This window comes from Pieris napi, chromosome 22 (genome assembly GCF_905475465.1).
Source record: "Pieris napi chromosome 22, ilPieNapi1.2, whole genome shotgun sequence".
NCBI lineage: Eukaryota > Metazoa > Arthropoda > Insecta > Lepidoptera > Pieridae > Pieris > Pieris napi.
This window is the reverse complement of record NC_062255.1, coordinates 2,832,957-2,860,364: the sequence shown is the minus strand read 5'-3', so window position 1 is coordinate 2,860,364 and position 27,408 is coordinate 2,832,957. Positions and strand designations below refer to the sequence as shown.

Sequence of the window (27,408 nt, the reverse complement as noted above, 5' to 3'; positions counted from 1 at the left end):
GCTTGAAAACTTTTAGTTTTTTTTTAAATATCAATATACTTATTTAGACATATATGTACTTAAATCTTCTAGGTCTATATTCCGATGCCTAGCACACATAACAGTCGCCACAGGCTGCAAAACTGTTCCATTTTTATTTCTTATTTGAAGTTGTTGAAATATCCAGCAAAGATTCTCCCGGTATATTCTATGGTTGGGGTGCTTTTGTCAGGTTCAATTCAGAGGCGTCAAATCACCGAACTAGGCAATTAATTTAATTCAATCATTTTTAAGTAGTGATATAATAACTATTGTGAGAAACATGATCAGTGTTGTTACACTTTTGATAATTTTAATATAATTTTCGTATATAAAGGTTTAGTAATATTCAGTAAGGAGTGAGTAAATAAAACATCGCACTGGTATTTCGAAATTTTATTTTTACATTTTACGTCGGTGACCGTAAACGAATTTAACTACAACGCTCCATCATTTCAATTTAAATTACACGATAGAATGGTACTAGAACATAAATATTTTTTTCGTATTATTTTACGATCAAATAGATAATCTTTTTTACATTCTAATGTAACGATATTATTTTAATTTAATTTGTAATTAATATTAGGCAAAATACAACAAAAATTACATAACTTATATTTAATTATACTCTTTATCGGAGTGAACAATTATTCTAAAAGCTAAATCATTTTAATTACAATTTATAAATAGTAACAAAATTGAAGGAACTAAATATTTTGATTCTACTAAAATTAAGACAATCACATAATCAACTTAGAATTAATCGCTTAATATCTATTTAAATTACGTCCTTAATTTGGCTCAGAAAATTTGAAGGTGCTGATAAAACTACATGAAAAAAAAAAACTGCAAATTCAACATTTGTAGGAAAAGTGAGGAAGTCACAGGACCTAACGTAACAGTCAAGCAACTGGTTTATTGCGACGCAACAAATGAGATTCATGATTTACACTAAATATCTTACCGTCGCTCGTAACAAATAACAAAACTTAATTAAAATATCTCAATTAAAACTTTAACAAAATCACTCTAATACTGCTGAATTTGTACGAATTATAATTAAAATATAACGAATCACAAAAGAAAGGAAGTGAAGTATAAAAAGCACTATATTTTTGGCACATCACTATAGAAATCTATAGATATATCTGCGATGTGGACACACGAAAATGCGAACGGAAATGTCAATATGTCCTTCGATTCGCAAGTCAAAGTTATGAATTCGAAACATGAATATACATGAATGTAATAAACAAATTTAAAAGCAAGTTATTAAACTATAAGCATACTAATAACGTTATATATAAAATCCCTGTAATGATATATTGTTAAATGACGAACCACTGTATACTATGTGCTCACTGCTGTTGGTATCTGTGAATTTGTGAAATATACAGACATACAAAATAGAGTCAAAAATAGTGTTCAGTCTTCTGTTAAAGAGATTTGCAGTTTTGAATATCTATATTAAAACATGAAGTGATGGATGAGGAAACTCAGGAAACGTATGTTAGGGTGTGATAAATCACTGTATATTTAATACGAAATGATTGTATACAATTATCTAAAGCCAGAAGGGTTTCGACCTTTAATCTAAACTTTCATTATTCACTAAAATCTCGAAAGCTCCTTTTTATTTGAACATTGAGTGCAGATACATTATTTGTCTAGACCAGGCGCGCACTGTCGTCATCTTATTATTGATAATCAACTCTTTGTATTTTTAATCTGTAATCATAAAGTTGCTTACGTCACGACGCAATCAGGACCACCCGAATAGTTGCGGGCACATCTCTTTTGGATCACGATTTCCGCATCGGTATCGAGCTCAAAGCTCGCTACGTTAACATGACATCGCTATACGTTGCACAGATTATGCGCTTGGTAACTCGTCATGACATAACCTATAATTTGTGGGATCACATTGAATTGAACAGATTTTGATTTTCCTATTTTATGGTTGAGTTTGTGAGCAGTGCGTCGCAGCCTCCGAACGTGCGCTCACGCACGACAGCCTAGCAATTCACCGATTTCATTCACTAATACTACAACAATTACAAATAAACTACTATTTACCATTTAGACACATATGTCATCTTATTTAATGGTTAATTAAATTTTAATATCCCAATAACTTTATAGTAACTATTTACAGTTAAAATTGTTTATCGAATAATACCTACCATTACGAAATATTTTACAAACTTTGGTGAAAATGTGTGAGTCAACTCGCACATTTAACATAATATTTACATTGGGATAACACAATTTACAGGCAAGAATACGTTAAAATATACAGTAAAATCATATTCTACAGTGATATGAAGTATTATCTAAAAATAATTAAAATGGAATGTCAGAATGGAATGTCAACAATAAAGAGAGCACGTCGACTCGACCGCCGATAACAATCACAACGCCTTTCATACTTATTGCACACCTCGGATCAATAAATATCGCCTATCCCTTATGCGCGATTTAAATACATTTACAATATTAACACATCTTTAAATATCAATTTAACTAATTTTGGAGATCACGACCTCTTTACTCCGAGTGAAACTGAAATTGTTAAAGTATAATCCAGTTCAAACGTCTTTATACATTATTGCACGAGAACCGATCAGCGTCTGGTATACGAAGACAATTTCAGTTTAACTGTCACATTCGCAAAGAAAAAACCATATTATGGAAAAATAGAAGAGGTACGGAATCTAAAGTTTACTAAGTCAGATTAAGTTTAGTCCTGTCCGTTGTGATGAAGAAGAGTACGGTTGTCCGGGGGGTGGGGAGGGTGTGAAGGGGCACGATACGTATCGCCCTCCTCATCAGCAGAGTTTTCCTTTGATCGGTCGCTCTTGCAATCTTCCTCCTTTGTCACTCCAGACAGAGAGTCCAGTGCCATTGGCATGGACTGGTATAGTTCTCTTGCTTTATCACTGGGCGGTAACAAGTGGAGCATGTTCAGCGGCATGGGGAAACCTGGTGGGAATTCAGGGTAAAAGCCCTGTTGGAAGGGGTTAAACATCGGATTCGAGGAGATATCAGGTTCGGAGCTCGCTGGTCGTTGGCCTATGTTCTGATGCTGTTCCTCTTTGACGCTATGTTTGCTTGATGGATGGTTGTTGTTATTGTTACCCGAATTTAAATTTAACACCTCTAAAGGCCCGCCTATACAGTCTTTTCTTAGCTGTTCTAATTTCAAACTTTTTCCGTACTTTCCTCGAACGTACATGAGAAGAGAATTATATGGGATGCCGAATATCCGTGACGCCTGGCTCGTCGTCATTTTCTTGTTCCAGACATGCTGAAGGGCTTCTGTGAGCTCAGCGTTTGTCCAGGAGCGAGGTGGCCCGCCGCGCGGCGCACTGTGCTGTCCCTTTGGTCGCCCTGTAGACAAAACATTACATTAAAGAATGTGAAAAACTTCATGTCAAATAAGTTAGCTAATTATGGTTTACAGTTTCGTTTAGAAAAATGCAGACTGTATCAATGCACGACATGTACCGTGCGGGCAGCAACTGCGGCAACATTGCCCCGGTAATGCGGCACAACTATCTAATAACCGTGTTTTAGCTGAGCAATAGCTCGATGCCAGTCGACACACGACCGAAATGAGCGGGTTGCGGCGACACGCCGGGATCCGTCATTAATTCGATGCGAGCACGCGACTATTAAGGCGGTTCTGTCAAAAAGAACGTACATACGGCGACGTCGCCCCCAACTTTATAGTTGTAATTTCGACGGATCACGTTAACTTCGTTCTGATCAGATAATTCCAATGAGTATTCTTAATAATCGCGGAGGTCACGCGAGTTCATTGCGCGATATTAAAAGGCGTTTTGCATTCGTAATGGGACCTTGTTTGGGGGGCATCTATATGCATGTGACGTCGATGGGCGCTAATCGATCGAGTTGGCTATTGTGTGTGGAGCTTGACAGAGGTCTATTGTGAGCATACGTTAGACTCGGCGTCTGTTCCTATGAGATACAGTATCAGATCGTCTTAATAAACATTCACCGGGAAACAATGGTCGTTTAACATTATGCGCGATGTGATTGCAAGACTGCGAGATATGTGACGGGACACGGTTGCAGCTCGTACGCTATTATTAGTTCTAGTGCATAATAACTATTGTTTGATCGGCTTTGGATACTTCGCAACATCGTTAACATACTGCGTGTAGGTATAACCAGTTGGCGATATCTTACGATCGAAGCTTCTAGACGAATGCCAAACTGTCTTACTTATCTACGCCTTTTACTAACGAGGTTTTTACACTTAACTTGCTTTTACTTAGAATAAGAACCAAGTTGTGGCCAACCTACTTTTCGTGCAGTTTTTAAGACGCCACTATTTACGATATAAAATTGGTTACACTTTCACACGTTTGTATTGGTAATAGAACCTTCTAAAAACCAAATCAGCGTTAATACAATGTTTTAATTTGACTGATTTGGTTTGTCTTATTACAGAAGTTAACATTTAAGACAATTGTAGTTAATACTATGTAGTAGGTAAGACAGATGTAGTGTTTATGAATAAGACGGTTGGTAATTAATATAATTTATTTAGTACTGGGATAAACGAGCCTCTATTTTACGCACAAATTAAATATTATAAAATTTAATTAGGAAAATTTAGAATACTTAAATGAAATTTGAAGAAATTTCGTTAACTATGTAAGATATAAGCAAAGGTTGGCCACAAGATAAAAGGGACTTACTATGAGTAGGATATAAGTGTAACCCACATTTCTTCTTGACGTTGGTGAAGAGCTGAGCGTCAAGGGGGGGCGGCCGGTGCTCCACGTCCATCAGGGGATACATCTTGTGCTCCATCCCGGGGGGAAAGAGACCCAATGGGGAGTCCATACCGAACACTGAAACAAATTAATTTCTTGAGTATTTGTCTAATTGTTGATAAGACATACCGCTCGCGCCCTGCACCGCAAAGTTTGAAATATGACATGAAATATATTATTACATAATAAAAAATCGGTTGTCTGTAAAGTCGGTTTACTGACGATAGTTGAACGTGACAACGTCATAAAAAAATATTGATGGTATGGTTGCATTTATCAAAAAAAAATTGTTTATTAGGTAATTTGTATGGATATAGAGAAGGAGGTAAATGGAAATCACAATTGAATTGATAAAGTTACATTTATTTGTACGCATAAATACAATTATGTCAATTTTAAATGGAACGCCTCAGAGCGAGGTAACGCCTCAGAGCGAGGTAACGCCTCAGAGCGAGGTAACGCCTCAGAGCGAGGTAACGACTCAGAGCGAGGGAACGCCGCTTGAGTCATGTTTTTTCGTGCGTTCAGCCGGCTCCATCGAATTATAAGACGTTGTCACGTCAAAAAATGATTGTAATTATAATATTGTATCAAAAAGATAACCATTTTCTTAGAGAATTGTCAAATATTAAGATTAATTTGTGTATTTGTTGTTATAGATATAAATTTAAGAATCGGTCGATAAGGTTTTCTAATTATTTCGATATTTTAACGAATATATTGAAATGACTGTAAAACCTGTCGTGTAACAAGTTACCTAATTGTAGGCGGTAACTGATTGCCCGTTTTAACGAAACATATATAATTCAACTTGATTTTATTACTAAACCACAACACACCTGATTTTAATCAAGAAAATTTCATTACAATTACGCTACTCGCCGGTAGATGGCATTCATATTTTATTGCATAAACGAATTTATTAATTTAAACGTGTTTATTACAGTTTACGATATACAAATAAGTGTTTTATACTACTATAAGGAATTTCACAATATAATCTTAACTATTTATACACGTAGGTACTATAATCGTTAAATTGCTATTTAATATTTTGTTCTCGTTCCCGTATGGCACATAACAACATATTATATTAGAATCCGTACTAGGAAGTGTCATATTTTTATTATTTTTAATTAAAATATTACACTAATATTATTTAATAGGATTTAAACAGAAGTTTACCGTAATTGTTAGATATGTATTTTAGAATAGATAGATTTTAACTTTAAGGAATATCAGTGCAAGTCCGGTATCTCGGACCATAGCGTCAAAAAATTATAGATCACTAAGACCATTACTAAGTATTGTATATTAAGTAAACATAATATTACTTATTAGCCATAATTATTATATAGGCTAGATTGTAATTCGTGTCACTCTAAAAACTTACACTGTAAAAAAATATTATACACGGTGCCGTGTAATTAAAGAAATAAAATAATTATTACAAAAGATATGGCATTATTTCAAACCATAACTATTTTAGTAATTTATAAGGCGTTAATACCGCCGTTCACAATACCGAAGGCTCAGAATATCAGGCTCAAAATATCAAAATCGATTTATCAATACAAAAAGTTTAAATTCAATATAAAAACTGTGAAATAGCTTTTAAATTAACATCCGTAGGATAAAACTATTTTACGTGCAATGCCCGTAAACCAACTAGCTATGAAGGTACAATAAATAAAATGCAGCTCTGCGCTGTCGTCTGTCCGAAGCGACAAATCGATACCTTGTTTCAAATACAGAATATATCTCGCCACAGATAAATCCTGCTATGACTCGTTTTGTATAGATTATAGAACTGTGAAAAGTTTTTATAATAAAACCTCATTTCGTTTTATAAGTTATAAATTGTATTGGTTTTTTGAATTTCAGGTTTTAATAGCTTTTGTTATATACAAAAAAATGCGTGCAAACAAGCGTGTCACTTTAAAGTGCTCACCAACCGACATAGCCTAGTGGCTTGCGGGTATGTTGACGACCTATGAAAGATTTGCTGCAAGCATCTAAAATCATAATTTGCTGATTGTTTTTTGTTTGAATAAAACAATATATTTTTTATAGGACAGTAGCCATACAACCGTGTCACTTTAAAGTGCTCATCAACCGACATAGCCTGGTGGTTTACGGGTGTGTTGACGACCTTTGAACGCCTTCCTAAAAGCACCTAAAAATCGTCATATGAAATCATAATTCGCTGCATATCTTTGTCGGTAATAAATAAAAATCGTTTTTCGTCGTTCTTTAACTGCTCACCAACCGTCATATTCTGGTGGTTTACGGGTGTGTTGCCGACCTTTGAACCTTAGTAAAAGTCTTTATCACTGCACTATACCAATTACACGCTGGTAGACCCACAACACCATTCAGATAACTAAGCGGAAAGGCATAAAACTATTCAAATCGACATACATTCAGTGGCGTAGCTACCTAGGGGCTAGGCGGGGCAGTGCCCCGGGGCCCTCAAGCTCAGGGGGCCCTCGAATCCTTACCAGAAATCTCGATCGAACTGAAATTTTGGTAATTTCTCCCATTTTCAAAATAAATATGACAGGTTGCAACCCCACTTTAATTCCCCTAAATTCTTTCTGTAGGTTGGCAGTGTCGTTTTGTAATTCGAGATTGGAAGCATTTATCAGAAAGAATTAAACAACACAGTTGTTCGAGTGCCCTACAGTGCACAAAATAGCTTAAGTAGCTTAGCATTTTTAAAGTATTTGTATATTCATATTTTTGTTTGATAAAACCTAATCAGTTTACAAAGTAGCGGGCCCCATTTTTCAATTGCCCCAGGGCCCTTGGTTACCTAGCTACGCCACTGCATACATTACAGCACTTTCTCGTTTTTCTCAATAAACTAGACTTCCTTTATAGTTTGTCTTGGTCCTATATCATTAACTAGTTGAGTATACCTGTGTTTAACTGTTCGCAATTAATGCGTGTGTCGTGATACCTAATATTAGTTATTTCCCGCTTCTATATAAATATCGGTTGTTGGAATAACGCTCTGCTTACGCAATTTGTGCGTATGGGTCCGAAAATGTTTGTCTAATTTTACGTACAAATCCACCCGCATTATCTCTTCGTAGATAAATGGACAAACATAATTTTTAATCTGAACTGAGATTTATACACCAACACAAAACTTCAACTGTAAACTTAAGTATATGTCGCTTCTATCACTGTACAAAATGTCGTACAATGGTAGAAAACACGTTAAGACATTAACTTAAATTTACAGCAATTTCTAAACATGACTTTGACATGTGTCAATGTCAAGTGACAGATATGTCAATGTGTGTAGTCTTTAATAAGGCACATTTACATCATTCTTTTATTCCCACTTGTAGATTGTTCTAATTTTATTATCCACATAATAAAATTGTGTTTTGACAGATTCACGGAAACTTTACACGGTTAGAAACTTGACATTGACGTATTGTATGATAAAAAACCTTTTCACTGAGACTTCACTCGCTCTTAACTTTTATCTGTGGAAATAACAGATACAGCCATTCAATCCTTAATAGATTTTTAAAATGTTGTTTAATATTTTGTGGGATTATTTCTTTTTAACATTGCTAGTTTTTACACAGATTACAAAATAGATGGAACTAATTGGAGGACATTTTATTTTTCAGTCTTTTATATTTAACCTAATATCCAAAAAACATTATTTAAAGGCGCGCCGAGAACATGTATAGCATTAAATGTTATATAAATCAATATTAAACCTACAATTAATTTTAAATAAAGTTCCGTTGTGTTTTATAGGCTATCCGAGTGTGCGGGAGTCGTTAAAACATGTCACTAGTTATGGCCACTCGATATTTGCATAATTACAAGTGTCGATATATCCACTCTTACGGAAATTGGATGAATTTTAAACGATATTACGCCTAAGGATTTAGGTTATTATTGTACTAATTTGTATAAATACCGGATGTTGAAAAAATTAATTTATAAGGACCTCACACCATCAAGTTACTTACGAAGATCTAAAATAACGTTTTCTAAATTAAAATTAAATAGTAATTGACTACTTATAAAGTGTAGTCCAACAGGGATGGTAAGTTTACAACTGTTAATAAAGCGAAGTTTTATTTTAATAGCCTTACTATCGTGAAAATTTTATCATTTTCGATTGTTTTTACTAAGTGTTTGTTGCCTAATAAATATATAGTCAAACATGGACGATTCTTATTTATTTTATGATGTAATTCACGTGGAAGGATTTTTGGAAGTGCCATCGCTAAAATGGCTATGAAAAGATGGTTTATACAAGGAATGTTGTCAATAACAACTTCTAATATTTGCGTATAGTTTTATGTCAGTTTATAAATGAAATGCTTCTCATTAGTGCAGTGGAGGTACTTATGATTAGTATAGAACAATATCTTTGAGGATTCATTGATTAAATTTAAGTGAAGGTATAGAATAAGAATAAACTTTTTAATAAAAATGGCGTCGATCTTGCGGTCACTTAGATCAATACTTTTGTGCTTTCTAATTCTAACGATCGACAACTAGTCGACCATAAACAATTGCAGAACATGTCAAATTGTGATTTTTCAATAGTCAAGTATCTTCAAGTTCTATTAAAAATATACATTATATCATTATATATCGACACCGCAAACTGGACACTTAACATTCAAAACCTATCGTGTTTATGTCCAACATAAAACGTTCAAATGGAGTAGTAAAACAAAGTTTATCGATCGCCCCATATGCGAAATCGAAAGTTACAAGCCCTTGTCAAACAGAGTTCATTCACACAAAAGTTTTAACCCTCTCGCTGAATCACGCGTGTTGTGAACATGCGTATAGAGAGGGAAAGTTACGGGCGCGTAAGGGGTAAGCTTTCCACCCGGCGTGTCCCCCCCACACCACACATAGTCGAGTCATTCATGGCACACACGGAGGTCGCGATCGTGTGACGTTACCTTGTGGGAGTCTCGTGTTGTCTGTGGTCAGGCGCGTGCCCGTTTATTTTGCAACGAGATTTACAACTATAACTGTAAATTAACTTTATCGAGCGGAGCCGAATCTAGGTCGTATGGAATCAGCATTAATTATCGCTAATCTCAGTGCCGATGTCGATACAATAGATCACATGATATAGCCAAGGACGCGAAAGTCTAACCAATTGGGTTATCTATTGTTAAGTGTGAGTGATTAGTAGGTTCTAGGCCATAGTTCCTCCTTGCATTGTTCATATCGCGTGTCGCATAAAACCTCTTTGCATAAATCATGGAGGGTACAGGTAGTTGATGCGTAGAGGAAAATAAATACACCTTGACTTGAAAAATTAATTTACAATGCAGCTTTAATTATGAATCGGTTCTGGGTGAACAATACCTTGTAAGTCATTAATTAAGTATTTAGATTGTTAATTATATTAGATGAGCGGTGTTGGAGCATCAGCGTGCGTCATCCTTGAGGTCGTAGGTTCGAGCCTCGGCTGTGCAACAACGGACTTTTTATATGCGCATTTAACATTCGTGCGGTGAAGGAAAACATAGTGAGGAAACCAGCTTGCCTTAGACCCAAAAAATCGGCGCGTGTCAGGCACAGGAGGCTGATCTACCTGCCTATTAGATTGATAGATAATCATGAAGGCAAATACAGAAATCTGAGACCTAAAAAGGTTGTCGCGCCACTGATTTATGTTATTACAATTATATTAGATAGATGGATATTTTTACTAATGTTGGATAGTGTTTGACTTTTCATTTCGACTAAGTTTGTAGGATATTTGATTTAGACTGTTTATTACGTGTTTAATATGTCACAGATATATTCTTTTCGTAGAATACATCTTAATAAGTATTTGAATGTATGGAAAGTTTTGTAGTAGGAAAAAAAAACGTTGTCTGCGCATCTAACGACGACATCTTGTCAGGAATTATAGCGGTTATTATTTATTACTTATTTACTTTATCACGCTATACAATTGTATATACTAACTTTGTCTAAGTAATTATAAATAAGAGTCGCTCCTCCAACTTAGAATTTTTTCCTCTGGAGAGACTCTTGGGCCGTGGGGTTCAAGTGCAGATGGTACCGGTGACCCCAGAGCTGGTGCTTTCCTCGCTCAACGAATAAGTATCGCAATACAGCGAGGAAATGCTGCCAGCGTTAAAGGTACACTGCCACAGTGACCAAACTTTTTAAATTTGTTTTAATTCTCTATTTTATTTTTTTTATTATTATTACTATACCTATGTAGGTTAAGAATATTACAAATATCAGTTACAAAACAGTATTCTCTCATTGTGTTCTTTTGTCGACGTCAAATAAATTGGTTCAACTCATTTATTTCATTCAATAATTATAACATACGCGGACGTATGGTATGTAATCATTATAGGGTTGCCACTTGATTGATTAAGAAATATTTTAATAACATAACTATTGAATACTGATTCAACTGTGTTGGGGCGGTGATTTTCGGCGTTTTATTTAAAAAAAATGTATATTACATAAATTATTATTATTACGAGCCAGAAATTTATATTTATAAATTAAGTGTATTATTATACATAATAAACAATATTTTCGAATATAATTATTGAAATGTTTTTTGTTAATGGCAACACGGTGCATTTTTTGTTCTGGCAACCATAATATGAGTACAACACACACGCGGGAGCGGTCCCACACAGTTGTTAATTTGATCCAATTGCTATTGAAATGGATTTTCGGTCAGATTATTGTGAGAAAGTCATTGTTCTTAAGCAGATTTCTCAAAAAACCTTATCATTACATCGCATTAATGTGTTTTAAACAGTTATTTGCAGTTTCGATGCAATTAACTCTGTCAAAATAATACAATAAATATAACATATTTTTCTTATTGTCTATGTCTTGCCCAAAGTAAACTTTCTAGAAGTGTGCGTTTGTTTTTTGTGTGACATTGTAATGTTCAAATGACTAAGTGATTTACGCTAATATTTTGTTTCACTTAAAAACAGGTGGACGAATATTTACAAATAAAACAGTATTGATTTTACTAATGATTCTGGTAAGCAATAAGCCTCAAAAAGCTATTAAATTTAACCTTAAAATATATAAATATATTAATTTATAAGTTTTATATTAACATGTACAAGATTATCTTATATTAAAACTTTTTGGTTAGACAAAATCTATGACATTCAAACAGACTACATCCTTCACAACCACAGATTAAAAATACAAAACCGCACATTATCTGTGGCAATAGTCTGTACCAATCACACGCTTCCGTATGTAATCATGTAGGCGCCAAAACGATTGTGGCAAAAATCGATTTGGCGCGATACAAATAAAAATCGATTACATGATTACGTCCGTTGCTTTCTCCGAGTAAACAAAATGCATTTTGTGTGTGAAATTACAATCTTATTGTAAAAATAAGCTTTGTGAATTCGATTTGGGAGTTGAAAGTCGCTATTGTTAATTAATATTGAATTAAATATTTTTGATTTATTCGTAAATTGACTTCTTTATAACGATTATATAATTCGGTTACGTTTAGGAATTGTTTGCGTTTTTTTAGTTTAATTTGTGTTATGCTTTACGATACGATCTTCCGAAGCGTGTAAGATCATAATTAGCTTTGTGTATCTGTAATGAACACACGGAGTTATTCATGACAATTAATTAATCAATAAGTGAAAAAACAGTATTCAAGAACAGAGTTCGTTCTAGATTTATGTACCTATTGGTTTTTAAATTACTTAGACGTTTGCGAGGATAACAATGGAAAATATGTTTTAATTCTGTATAATTATTTACAACACACCAATACATATACAGTTTTTATAATATTCTTACCTTTACTTAAATTTTTAAATTATTATTATTTAAGTTAAGAATAAATACTGTATATTTGGGTTTTGGACAAGATGTTACAATTTAATGTTTTCTTGGTACATATATGATTTAGGCCATACAAGGCGCAGAGGCGATAACAGAAACTTATCATAATTGGTAAAACAGAAGGCAAAAGATCACGTGGCCGTTCACAAACGAGATGGACCGATCAAGTGAAAGACTCATCGTCCAACGATACACTCTCATAACAGAGCGCTGGACAGAAACCGGTGGAAACAGATAGTCCACTCCAGATGCTTCCTTACTGACCACGACGCTACCGACTGAAGAGAGAGATCGACACTCGAGCCATTAGTTAACTATGGTTGGTATCAAACGCCAGTATGAGTCGCACGTCACTATACTCTCTACACTATCAAATTAATCTGAATATTGTCGGTAAGCCGCCAAAGCTCGAACACAATTAAAATCCATTAGATTTTATCATTTACTAATTACATCATACATACGTAACGCATGTTCACATATTATGAAATTATAGATGTGAGACCTAATTATCTTGCCTTTGTTAGTAAGTAATTATTTTGTTAAGGTATTTCGTAAGTCGAAATTGGAATTATCGTACTTATAGTCGTCTATATCAGTGGCGCTACAATCTTTTTAGGTCTGGGTCTCAGATTTCTGTATCTGTTTCACGATCTTTTGTTAATAGAATAGCAGGTGATCAGCCTCCTATGCCTGACCGTCTACTTTTTGGTTCTAAGGTAAGCCGGTTCACAATCTTTTCCTTCACCGCTCGAGCGAATGTTAAATAAAGAAAGAAAGGCCATTGGTACACAGCCGGGGATCGATCCTCCGACCTCAGGTATGAGAGTCGCACGCTGATGCCACTAGGCCAACACTGCTAAGTTTATAGTTCCCTAAATAAGTAATTTACTAAAACGTGTTTAAGCAACATTATGGAAACCTTTCGCCGAGTCGTTTTAAAAAGCTTTCTGTGCTAATTATTTTCTATTATTGTTATTTTCTTTATCCCTACATAACTATGTATTAAAAGTGTATATTCGCAGATGCTTGGCGAAAAAACCCAAGCGACTTCTTCAATACAAAGAGTACCCTCGTGAGTAGTGATATATTGCTACTCGATTGTGAGGAAGTTGCATGGATCTGGTTAGCGCTGCGCCTTCTTTAGTTCTTATGCCATTTTCACATGTGAATATCCTTTATATAATATATATTCATAAGTTCTGATTGTCCTCTTTGTAATGTATAATGTTTGAGAGCATAAATAAAATAAAATACAAATTAATGTGATGTAACTGTGTATAAATACAAAATTTGATTTTTTTATTTTTGAGTTGGCTTAAACAGTAGACATCTTGATATTAAATTTACAGGAAGTGACGTACGCGGAAGTTGGTACAAGACTTTCACGTTCTTTCCGTGAAATTTTTTCCCTCAACGTCACTTTTATTTTGCACCAGTTAAAACCTTTTTTAACATAACGGTCAACACTAAAAAGTATTATAAGCGAGATATTAAAAACTTCTTCCGAGAATTTCAATAGACAAAAAATATTGATACGAAATTGTTTACGTGTGTGGTTGGCCACAAGATGGCTGACTCATAATGTGAATCATGCGAGCTTGTCACTAATTGTACTTGGAAGGTAATAATGTATTTGGTAATCCTATTTCTGGGTACAAATTTAACGAATTATCGTTACTAATTAGGACTTATTACTTAATTTTATTAAAATATATGACCTCAGAAAGAAGAGTAATATTTCATGTGTCGTGGTTTTAAATTCATAGGTTCCTCACAAAGGCCGGCAACGCACTTGCGAGCCTTCTGGCAATGTGAGTGTCCATGGGTGGCGGTATCACTTAACATCAGATGAGCCTCCTGCTCGTCCAGGAGTGGACACAGTCCCATAAAACAGCATGCACATGACTGCACTATACAACCCTGGGTTGCAGATTCTTTAATGGTGGCTACACTTTACTATGGTATTAGAAAATATTATTGTCAACAAATTGTAGTAGTTTTTATAAAACATAGTTAATGTTGTAACAACATAATCTGTCAATTCATTTTAATTAGTTTTTTTAAATATTCGTTAAGAACTTGGCTTACAAAAAACAAAAAAAACTATAGCCCCGTCTATGCTAAATTATTATCATCTGTCAAACTGTGTTACACTGATAAAGATACAGCAAAAAAACGTAACAATATTTATTCAGTGTTTGTGAATATGGTTAGTAACCAGTCGATTTAATATAATGCATTTGTTTTATAGCTTCATAAAAACTTCTATGTTTGACGTTGTTGTTGACACTTGACACATGTCAAAAATAATCCCCAAAATGTGGTTACATACAAACGTCTGTGGTTTCCCTTTGTATTTTGCGATACCCACATTGTAATCTGATTTCAATATGGCTTTTTGTTGGCAGAAAACTTTTGTTTTGACTTAAAACTTGAAGTGAGCTATAGTTCGCGAAAAGCCGTAAACAAACTAAGAAGGACTATAGTGAATAAAATAAAAATTTTCAAAAGCTGGTTCTAATTGAAATAAACAACTTTTAAATTTATAATTAGATGTATTATGTTTATGAATACTTCTTTATATCTTAGGTCAACAAACAAATCTAATGAATGAATTTATTTTTGCAAGGATGATTATTATGTCCACGGTCTTTTCATTAATATAATCTTAAACAATAATTAATATGTGACGTAATGAAGTACTAACACAAATAGGATTTCTTATGAAGCTAAATTTAAAATGTATGAAATTCTCACTAGTTGTATTAGTCAAGCAAATTTTTCTTTAGCGAAATAAATAAAGGATTAAATTAATTAATTGATAGAATATACTTGAAATATAGTTGTATTACAAAATTATACAAACAAAGATTTGGAATAAATTTCTCAATACTATGAATTGATCTTTACTAAAAATTACAAGAAAAACTGCGTTTTCATATTTAATCTATTATTATTATTATTAGCCGAAGCCGGAATCGATTTGATGATCGCGTTGCGGACTGAGACACAACAAAACTAGCTCTAAGACAATCATATTTTTTCCTTTAATTATCAGTTACATACGTACCTACATTCATCTGTTTTGAGTATTGAGACCAATTTAATTTAGAAAATTACGTAAAAAACATGTTAATTCACATTATAATATAATTTCATATATTTAAGTGTCATTATAACTGATGAATTTCAACTTCGGCGTCAGCCAAATATAATCTGCATTCTGCAACGAGGGGACTTTGTCAAAATTTCAATCACTTCGTTCATTTGAAGATCAAGTGAACGAAATCAAAAAGATTCGCTCACAATGCTCGCTCGACGATTTCACGTGTCAATTGAACTTTTTTGGTGGTATTTCGATTTAATTGCTTTCAGCCCGGCATTCCCATGCCATGAAATTGCCTAGCACACGCTGCATGACACGTACTTTTTTCAACTTTTTCTGTTTATCGCTGGGAGATCTGTTCGTGTCGGTCACTCGGTTCACCCGTGATCTTATTTCGTTCCATTCATTCAGATTTAACGGAATTGGTCTCGGAATATGACGATACATCGCTACTGGTATCGCAATATCGAGTGAAAGGGAGCTGTATAAGGAATGGATTATGGATATTAATTATATTGCCTGGCTCACAGCGGGTAGGTGCACATCAATCTAGAACTGTGTCGGCACCTCTTTATCGTTTCAAAAATCGTTTTTTCACATGCACAGCTTGAACAATGGCATCTCGGTGGTTATTAAATTCGTATAAATTTAATGTAATGTGTGATTCGAGTTCCGGTTGCGTGCTGGGAATGTGGGCATGAGATCTGAGCAAATAGCTATGTAATTTACTATTGTAGATTTGCATAAGCAGCTTTCTTTCGAATTTGTGTTGATTTTATCAATTTTGGTGAAACTTAACCGTCAATAAGACGAATTCTGTTCGGCCTAGTTATAGTAACTAGCATCGAATTGCATGTTCTACCGCATTTACCACGGAATATGAAGAAGAGTTGCCAGTTGTTGAAGAAATTCCATCCGTATCACTTCGACGTCCGTCGTTCCACAACTGAGTTGTTTAAGGCAGGTGCCCACCGATGAATTTCCGAACTAATTCAACTTAGGGTCCTTCAAGCGTACCAATTCTTAAAAAGCCGGCAACACATTAGCGAAATCCATTTCTATGGGTATCACTTAACATCCCGTTTTCATTACATAAAAAAATAGAATAATCCTTAAAATGTGAATAGAGAAAATATGCTCACACGCATTATCCGAAGATAATTCAAGCCTTCAATATTGATAACAAACGAAGATCGTAAACTATAATTTACTATACATGCTTTAAGCTCGACGCACATCATCCAATTAGCTTTATGAATGTGTTAAAGCCGTGTACACATTCGCAATACATTCCTAACTCACGTGAACGTTTTTGTTCTTTACTGAATACAGTTTTTTGTAGATTAAAAACTAATATCATTAGTTTGGAGAAACGCGCTTATCTCAATACATTTGTATTTAATAAGTAATTTTGATCAACGCATCATATGGCAACTACGACAAAATTAAACTCATGATTTTGAATAAAGAATAAACACAAAAGATTAAATAAAGATACCATTCAAATTTAATGATAATTGCAATATAATGATGAATTTAATGATAATGAAATGCTGTTCTGACCGCAGTTTAATGCATATATGGGTGTTTTAAAGTTAATTTATGAGTCGTTTTCACACGTCCGTGTCACAATGGGTAAGCGGTGTATAATACCGGACAATTGTTGTAATTTGCGTAATTGACAGATATGGACGTCAACATCTAATGACAGTTGAGCTAGGTGACAATAATGACAGTAAATTGTGTGAATTCTTTTAGGCAAAGTTTTCGTATTAACAAATTTTTAGATGTCTTGGGAAATGGATTTGACGGTTAATGAATTGTTTAAGTTCCAAACACTTACTAAAAATAGCAATACTTCTTTAAGGGGTTTAAACATTGACACGTCACATACAAAATAAAAGAAGGTTTTATTGTTTGGGCCTTAGATTTATGTATCTGTTTCATGATCATTTGTTAATCTAATTGGCAAGTAGGTGATCAGCCTCTTGCCTGACGCACGCCCTCGACTTTTTGTGTCTAGGCAAGCCGGTTTCCTTACGATATTTTCCTTCACTGTTCGAGCGAATGTTAAATGCGCACATAGAAAGAAAGTCCGTTGGTACACAGGAATCGAACCCACGATCTCAAAGATGAGACGCACGCTGAAGCCACTAGGCCAACACTGCTCATATTATTGTGCAATACTCTACAATAAACTATAAAAATGTGTACCAATTCACGATTATTATTCCTATATAAGATGCCACACTGAGTGTGTGCTCCTATTAAACTGAGCACATCTCATAGACGTCAAACGTTTGATTTATTAATTATTTTTAATTAATTACAATAATTAATTGTTTTACATTTAGATGAGTATGACGTAATGGTTGCATGTGCAAACATGATGGTAAAAACAATGACGGGGAGTTTATTGCCAGTTCTTATTGTCTAGTGATTTGAGTACTGGCAACAATTTGTGTTTTACTTACTACAGCAAAAAATTATAAATTGTTGTTGTACGTTCTTATACACAAACTAAAATTTTTCCTAGTGAGATGCAAAGCTATCATAAATCATACAGCTTCCTACAGGACTGTTTTTTTCCTCGTAATTTTAATATCTAAAAAATTTCCTTTCGGAGACTATTCCATAGATATATTTAGTACTACTATAATCAAGCATACTTAAAAACATTGGTAGACAAATTTATATATTACTAGCTGATCCGGCAAACGTCGTTTTGCCATGTATATAATTTATAATTAACAAAATAGGGGTTGATCGTAGAGGGGTTAAAATTAGGGGTGTATGAATTTTTAATGTTGTATCATAAAAAAAATAAAGAATAAATTTTTATCTAAAATTAAAAAAAAAAAATTAGGGTTTGACTACCCTTAACATTTAAAGGGATGAAAAATAGATGTTGTCCGATTCTCAGACATACCCAATATGCACACAAAATTTCATGAGAATCGGTCGAGCCGTTTCGGAGGAGTTTAACCGCCGCGACACGAGAATTTTATAAATTAGATTTATACTCAGAAGTCATAACTATTTTCACCTTATTCATCACCGGGAAACGAAAACAGTTTTCATAACTTGAAAAAGTTCATGTGAAAATTAATATAAACCAGAAATACATTAAAATTAACACTTAGTCAGCCACGCCCACTCATTATGCGTTATTTAGGCGAGAAGGCTTCAAATGTTTTCAGAACGAATTAAATTATGAATTGCGAATGACAAAATGGGCCAATCGTGTACGAGGCTTTTATGCAGATAAATAAAATAATTGTATGAATACATAAAGTTGTAGTGGCGATACAAATCTTTATAGGCCTTTGACAAATATGACCCAGCTTTTGCCTGACACGTTCTGGATTAACAATAGTTAGATAGATAATATATTTGATTCAATTTCTGTATCTGTTTCATCATCATTCGTCAATTCAATAGGCAAGTAGGTGATCAGCCTCCTGTACTTGACACACGCCGTCGACTCTTTGGGGCTAAGGCAAGCCGGTTTCCTCACGATGTTTTCCTACACCGTTCGAGCAGTTAAATGGTCAGAAAGTCCATTGGTTGATCGGGGATCGAACCTACGACTACAGGGATGAGAGTCGCATGCTGAAGCCACTAGGCCAGCACTGTTGCTTATAAGTCTTTAGTAAGTAAAAATAATACAACTTTTATATGTAATAGAAGTTATATTTGCGGTTAAAACAAATGCTAGCTAGACCTAAAGAGGGCCTCAGTCGAGCTATTTAGACTTTTACGGCCAATAAACGCTTACTTGTACAACGCAGTTTGTATATTACGTGAGTTTGCTTGTGTTAAGTGATAAAATCTAGGAATTATACCACTGATACTATAAGCAAACATAGAAGAGCAGTTTCAGAAGGAGACAATTTCTGAAAATGTGTTTAATCTGTTTTGATTTAGATTAAATTTATGATTTAGGGAGCGTTCAAGTATTACGTCACACAATTTTTGGAGATTATTAACCCCCCCCCCCCAATGTAACGCGCCGTAACGTTTTTTTGTACCCAAGTATAGTAAAACGTTTCGTGACCACCTAGTGACTCTTTATACCTAAAAGTTACCATGTGGTGTAAAGTACTGAAACGTCGAAATATTATTAACAATAACGCGTAATTCAATCCCCGCCCTGTATCGTAACGTTTTACAAAAGGACCCCCCCCTCCAAAAGTTGTTACGTAATACTTGAACGCTATTTAGAAACAGGGATATAATATATGCGTTAAGTATGTGGTCCTACAGCTGGGATTTTTTTATCAGGGTTTTCTCAACTACGCAATAATATTTAATATGTAGCAAAACCTATTATTGTAATTATAAATGTATGTAATTAACCTGACACACGTGCAGGCGCCAACAAAAAATCACCTCTTATGTCACAATGGGCTAACGACGTAATTAATGTAGGCTACCCATACTTTAAGTTTATTGAATAACTAGAAGAGTAATTGTAAAAAAAAGTGCGTGCGTACAAAGTACACATGTCAGAAGTGAGACTTATTTGGCAAACTAATTTTTAAGTCTTGTTCATATTTATACAAATCTAAAACATTAGATTTCCGAGACTTAGAGGGAGGGAATTTAATGTATTTAACTGTCATTAAAATATTAAAAGTGTCGAAAATACAAACTAATTTTTTTTTAAATTTATTTCTATAATAAATACACGTGGAATTTTAATTTACAATTCGTCATTTGAGATTTCAATAAATTATTTTGCATAAAATATAAAATACTAATATTTCATAAATTCTGTATATAATTTTAAAAATCGAATTTCTATATGGTAATTCACTCTCTCTCCATCGGTCTCAATCGCTCTCTCCCTTTTCTTCGACAAATCATCTCCGTGACGTTTTCGCAAAAATTTACCCGCATGCGCCTAAAGAAGTTTCACTTCAAAAAGTTGTATAATATATTGAAGTTAAATTTTAAGCCGATTTTTTTTAAGTTATCTCTGATATAAAATACTTAAAAATAGTTCCAAGTTTTCATTTTTTTTTTCTAAATTATTTAAAACCTAGTGGAGCTGTGACCCTTTTTCTTGGACTCAGATCTGTGATCTATGGTCATTGTTTTAAAGGCATGTATCAGCATTCTGACTGAATGACTAGCATAGAAATGACTAGCCTGAATCGCCGACGGCTTTATGAGTCTCACACGCCGGTTTCTTTACGTTTAGATTTGATAGAAGACAAATGTTTTTAATTTATTTTATTATTATTATTTACTTAAGATATCATGTGGAACATAGTGTAATGGTTGCAGCTTACAAACGTTGTGCAAAACAAAGAACTTGGCGATTAAAAAGAGTGGCGCAGAGTTTATTGCCAGTTCTTCTATTCCGTTCTACGCCCTTGATTTGAAAACTGGCAGTGAATGTAAAATTTGAAGCATTTCATATACATTTATTTTTTTTGACGATCATAAGTGTACAATGTGTTATCATTATTATGATTAAATGATTTTTGAATTTTGAATTTTTTCTTTCAATGTAAAGGAAGTGCAATGCACAGCCAGTGCAATGCAACCTCAGGAAGAAAGTCGTCAACTGCTTTTTATAAACTTAATTTACTTCTAACCATTAAAGAGTATTTTTTATCGATTTTATCCTTCCGTAAATGAACTTTTTTAGAGATATTATATTATGTATTCCATATTTGGCCGTTTAGTATAATTGTGTTTTGTTATTAATTTTATGATAGCTATAGGATTACGAAAAAAATAAATGCTTACGGCATATTACCGACTGAAATTTAAAAAAAACTATTCGACAAACGTAAACTAAAACCATGAATCAATCTTGAACGTGACGGACACAAATTTACGACTGCGGACACACGAATGTCCGTAAACGGGTATAATTTGTACGTACAAGACATTAGTAGGGTATGCAAAGGGTTTAAACGGTAAGTGTAAGTAGGCCACTGACAAACGGTGTCGATTGAATGCAAATGCGCGGGCGCTGCTCGCTGCCATCTTAGAACTGGGTGACCATGGTTTTGGAAGAGTGTGAGATTAGTGTTTTATAATAATAATTTTTATTAATCAGACAAATACAGTCCATTGATTGATTAGTAAGTTAGTAACAATCGTTTCTTAAGATCTATGTTAGTAGAATTAGTAAAAATAAGAAAAAAGTAGTTAAATAAAAACTATCAGGTACAAAGCCCTGCGGAGATGTCGGAGCAGTGTCGTAAATAGGGGCACTCCATCCTCTCGACTATCATCCGTAAGATGTTGCTGGAGCTATATTGAAGTATGTTATAAAACAACTACAACTACGCCCTTTTTTTTAGGTCTGGGCTGACTTTGTTTGTGTTTCGTGATCATTTGTCAATCTAATAGGTAGATCAGCCTCCTGACACACGCCGTCGACTTTTTGGGTCTAAGACAAGCCGGTTTCTTCACGTTGTTTTCCTTCACCGTTCGAGCGAATGCGCTCATAGAAAGTCATTTGGTGCACAGCTAGGGATCGAACCTACGACCTCAGGGATGGAAGTGGCACGCTGAAGCCACTAGGTCAACACTGCTAGCTGTTTGCTAGCATTTTTGTTATAGTTTTTTAATAGATCGTCTCTTCATAGTCATATCATGAAACATTACGATTGAGCCTAACTTAAGACTATTGTTATTATTAATTAATTAATATGATTCAGACTTTTATAAGTTCTGCATCATTGATTATGCTTAGTTTATACTTCTCAGAAGCATGTGTCCTAGTCACCCTTGCGTGCGCGCAGCGTCTTCGTGTCAATGTCGGAGTTATATTCAGTTTTTTTATGTTTTTTTTTCTTAGCAAGGTTGTGTGCCCGATTGTAAGGCCTTGCGTGCCCATTGAATCTATGTTAACAATTGATTAACGTCGCAATTAAAAATATGGCTTTCTTAGTAATACATAGATAACAGAATGATAAAGATTATTACCTACATCGCTTTTTGCATCGCTCGGTTTAGACTACCCTTATCAGGGTATCAACTATATTTACGAAATATCAACCGATCTATCTATAATTCAGGGAAAGAGACGGGCTGGAAGGAAGAAGTGTTTATAACAGGAGTGGACCGGCATCACATCCGCCGAGGAGCTTTTTAGACTAGTGCAAGATTGTTATTGAAGTTGTTAAAAGCCAACCTTTAGCAATAAATGGCACCAAAAGATCTACGGATACACACAAATTCATTAATTTTTAAGCTGTTTCGGAGGAGAGGAGCAGAGAGCAGTGGTGTATTTTAAGTGAGGTCGTGGGATCGATTCCCGACTGCACCAATAGACTCACACTTGTTCATACTGTTACTAAAGACGACAAGTCATAGCTCGAATTGTAATATTTTTCGTAAGTGATTATTAAATGTCTGATTTTTAAGGTTAAATATAACAGTAAGTATAGAGTAAGTGTCACAGACCTAAATAGCTATGTCTATGGTAACAGATTAAAAATATGCATTTTATTATATACTTAAACAAACATAGACTAATCGACCTGTTTAATCGTGAGTCTCTTTCCTCTATATCTTCAACAACCTCACTTATCGTATATAAGACTGCTATTAAGAAATAAAACAGACAACATTTAGTGTTGCCATTACACCGTCATAAATACTAATGAAAAAATGAGCGGTAAAATCAAATTTCGAATTACTTGAGTCAAAGTGGCCACAATGAGGAAGTAGAACGGCTATTCCCGCAACGGTGCCTAGTCGCACGATTCGAAAACGAAATGAAACTAGCTTTTTACTTTTTTTTAATAGGGGGCAAATGGGCAGTAGTTTCGCCTGAGGTTAAGTTATATGGCCCACATTGCCACACGGCTCGCGAATGCGTTGCCGGTCGTTTACGAATTGGTACGCGCTTTTCTTGAAGGAAATTGAATTGGTTCGGACACAATTTTATGAATTTTCAGAAAAAGCTGTCAAATAATTTGAGTGATATGATTTATATTCTGACATTTATATGCAGTCCTTCAATTAATTCATCATAGTAACCCTTTTAATAGAAAATAATGCATTTATTTATTTATTATTTCCAATGATTATATTAATGACAAGTTCAAATATGTATTCTGCAATGTTTAATTAAGAAGCTTTAGTATTTAATCATTAATAATCACCTTATACACACAAATTGGTGTTTCAAAGTTTATAAGTATAGGTACAATATATGAAATGATATTTTGATTTTATTGTTCAAGTGTTAAATCTTCTATAGTAACATAAACTTCCTGTATAACGTGACTCTAAAATTTCGAATTTCGAATATAAACACTGTGCGCAGATTTTAAATTTGGAACTTGCTTTTTTAAAATAGCTTATTTTAATTTTGGTTTAATTTTTAATAAACCTTTCTTAAAATTTCCTTTATACATTGAGCAGATTTTAAATTTCGAACCTGCTTTTTTAAAACTTCGAATATACACTGTGAACAGGTTTTGAATTTTGAATTTGGAATCTTGTTAATGAACAAATTAAGTGTTTAGTACCTGCGACTAGTCGCGAAGTCTACAGAAGTTTTACGTAATAGCCCTACAGCGTGATTGCTAGCCAACCCTTCATTACATTTACGCCACCATTAAGCGTAATCAACCACTCATCACACACGAAGGAAACAATAAAATAAAATTGCATCTATCAACATTACGAATGCATTTAGCTTTTGTTTCGCATATCAAGTACATAAACTTTTGATATTAAAAGTTACCAGGATTAACATAGCTTTTTGTACTTTTTTTTAGTAAGTGTACCTTTCAAAACCAAACCTACTTATATTATGAATTATATCATATTTGGGTATAAAATCCAACTACCATTTACTTTTCTAGGGTAGGTAGATAAAAGCTGGGTAGGTAGGTAAAACCTAAATAAAAATAAAAAAAAATATTTCACACACAAAGGGAATTCTTTATCTCTGGAATTCATTTCAAAAAAATAGAATAAAGAAATTCTATTTTAGAGATGCGTTACCGATTTAAATATTCAAAACAATTCGAATTTTCAAATTTGGAATGAATTTGACAAGTGCGGAAACGATCGGGGCCACCCCTCATAGTTTCCCTACGCACCTTAAGCAACCCTACCGACTATTATGACGCAATCAAACACTCAACATATACGCAAAACTGGGGTACAAAGTTATGGCGAAACTTTATGATAAACTAATTTTTGGATTGTTTAATACTGTCAATTTACTATTATTAACACGAATGCTTAAAATCATTACTATTATATTAGAATATTAATTTTGTCAGTGTACTAATTTATTATATATATACGAATTATTTACAAGTCAGAAAACCTTCCAACACGAACAAATTTATTGTTTTTACCTAGAGGCGTTTTTCCAATTCGAATTATTTCTTATATAGATATACGTAAGCTTTGCTAGCTATAATAATTAAATTTAACGTACATACTTTAAATACTAAGTGAAAATCATATATCGTATAGAAATGTTCGAAGGCAGTTAGCCAACTATTAAATTCGCGCCGACACACGTTAAGAAGTGCATGCATGTAAAATTGTATTATCTGTATTCGAAGTGACGTTGGCGCCTATTTTATCAACAGCTTACAAATACTTACGATTGGCATTAAAATTACCGTTTAGCTTTGATTATTATAGAGAAACTATCTTATATGTGTTACTTTATAGTTTTAAATCCAATATTAAGGAATTTCAAATGTTTAATCAAAATGGAACAGAAATTCAAAATTTGTATTGTTTAAAGCGATATTTTATTCAAATATCGAATATAACTATATTCGATTTTTGATTTTAAAATTAGAACAGTTACAAAATGAAGTTTGCCATTTTAACGCAGGAAGAGTGAACGATTGCGACATAGGCTGGCTGAACTAAAACCTCTTTACGATAAACCATCGACACATGAATGGGTGATCTTAATTTATCTGTGAAAGGTTCCGGTTAACACTCTGTATCGGACTAATCGAATCATTAAGCCTACATGTGATTTAATAAATCGATAAACTTATCGATATCAGCCATTAAGTTATCATAGTTAATAAATTTAAATTAAGTAATCGTAATTTTGCATTCCGTTACGGTGATTTGATAATTAAAAGTTGCTTTAAAAACGAAATTTATCCCCTAACATTCTAATTGGGAGCCAAAATGTTTTTAAATTCTATGTATAAGAATTTATATTGTAACATTGACAGTAGATAAAGAAATCGTATGCAATGAGCGAACAAGGCCAGTTTTTTGTATTTAATTTGTTTACTATTTCAATAATTATTCGTCCACAACGCCATTGTGAAGTGACCTCCATTTTTTCAGGTTTTTAATACCTGTAATGTGTCAATATTACGAAATTTAAATCACTTTTTTCAATACTACTTTAGGTTTTAGTACCGACACAAATCGAATTTGGAAGGTATATGTTAATTTATTTGTAAACAATTTTTCTATGGCACCGAGTTCTCGAGTTTAATAAAGTAGCTATTAACACACTTCTTATCAATTAATTAATCACAAATATGCAGCCATTCCCTTTCGAATAACGTTTCTACACCAATGAACGAAGACTAGGTTTACGCAAATCTTTGAACTATGGTCGTAATTTTAGCTTAGTAAAAATGACTTACTGTGAGGAGGTGTCAGGGAAAGCGCTGATACTCCTGGCGGCACGGGCGGGAACATGTCCTGGTGCGGTGGGAACATCCTCGGTGGCGGTGGGGCTTCTGTTTCTGGCTCATCAGGCTCTTGTTTGTGTGGAGACCTTCCTCGCGATAGTCGAACGGCTTTCAAGCCACTGGGTGAACGACGCATAGACAAGTTTTCTGGCGTATCTGATTCTCCTGAACGGCGGCGAGGCCTTGCCTGTTTACGCCGGGGTTGCGGACTGTGAGGACTCGCAGGTGGCGACACGGCTGCTGGCCCTGTCGGCGGGCTGTTAACAGGCGATCTTTCAGATTCAATCGCTTCAGACACATCCTGGTCAGCCAGGCCCCGCACTTGTAACGATTCCCCCGCACGTATCACAGTACCGAGCTGTTCTTGCGCCACCGATACCTCGCCGCGGTACATGAAATCCACAACCGCCTGCACTTCCCATCCTTGGAAGTCCTTTAGCACGATCACGGGATGCTTGCATGGATTTTCGCTGAATATACGACGAAACAGCGGGCTACACGCACCGAGTAGCACTTTGTGAGCGCGGACGCGGCGTTCGGCGCAGACGAGAGTCACGTCCACGAGCGTCTCCGCATGGAGCAGGGCTTCGAAAGAACGTAACAGATGCGCCTGGTGGTTGTTCCAGCGGAGGCTGTAGTGCTCCTCGCCGGCGGTCGGTTTGTCGTCCATCGCGCGTGCCGGTGTGGACGCGTATGTGGTGTGGCGGCTTATCGTGCCGGCAGGCGCAAGCGCGGTTTCGCGCCGCCCTCCGCCCGTTGCACAACCCTTTCGCTCAGATAGTGTTCCCGGACGGTGTTCGCATCACTCGGAATGTCAAAGTAAGCACTGCACAGCACTCGAACGAGATGAGAGTAGACGCGGACGTGCGACGCGGTCGGGTCGCGGGCACGGAGTGAGCAAGCGGCCGGGACGAGCGCGCGATAC

General features: G+C 34.8%; 1 protein-coding gene across 2 annotated transcripts; it reads right to left on the bottom strand.

Moving 5' to 3' along the window:
* Window positions 1–399: 399 nt before the first annotated feature.
* Window positions 400–27,408, bottom strand: LOC125060751 (protein jim lovell). 2 transcript variants are annotated; one of them, XM_047665793.1, is made up of 3 exons: window positions 26,436–27,408; window positions 4,749–4,904; window positions 400–3,411 (listed from the first exon to the last, which is right to left on the bottom strand). In XM_047665793.1, the coding sequence occupies exons 1-3, from the start codon at window positions 27,151–27,153 to the stop codon at window positions 2,762–2,764; spliced, it is 1,524 nt and encodes a 507-aa protein (XP_047521749.1). In that variant the 5' UTR covers window positions 27,154–27,408; the 3' UTR covers window positions 400–2,761. The 2 variants fall into 2 exon arrangements, with proteins under 2 accessions (XP_047521749.1, XP_047521750.1); XM_047665794.1 differs by having other exon boundaries at window positions 4,776–4,904.

Coding starts and splice junctions, on each gene's coding strand:
- LOC125060751 (XM_047665793.1), bottom strand. CDS start 27,153: ATGGACGACAAACCGACCGCCGGCGAGGAGCACTACAGCCTCCGCTGG. Junction 4,905..26,435: donor TTCCCTGACACCTCCTCACA/GTAAGTCATTTT, acceptor AATTTGTTTCAG/TGTTCGGTATGGACTCCCCA. Junction 3,412..4,748: donor ACACTTATATCCTACTCATA/GTAAGTCCCTTT, acceptor TTTTGTCTACAG/GGCGACCAAAGGGACAGCAC.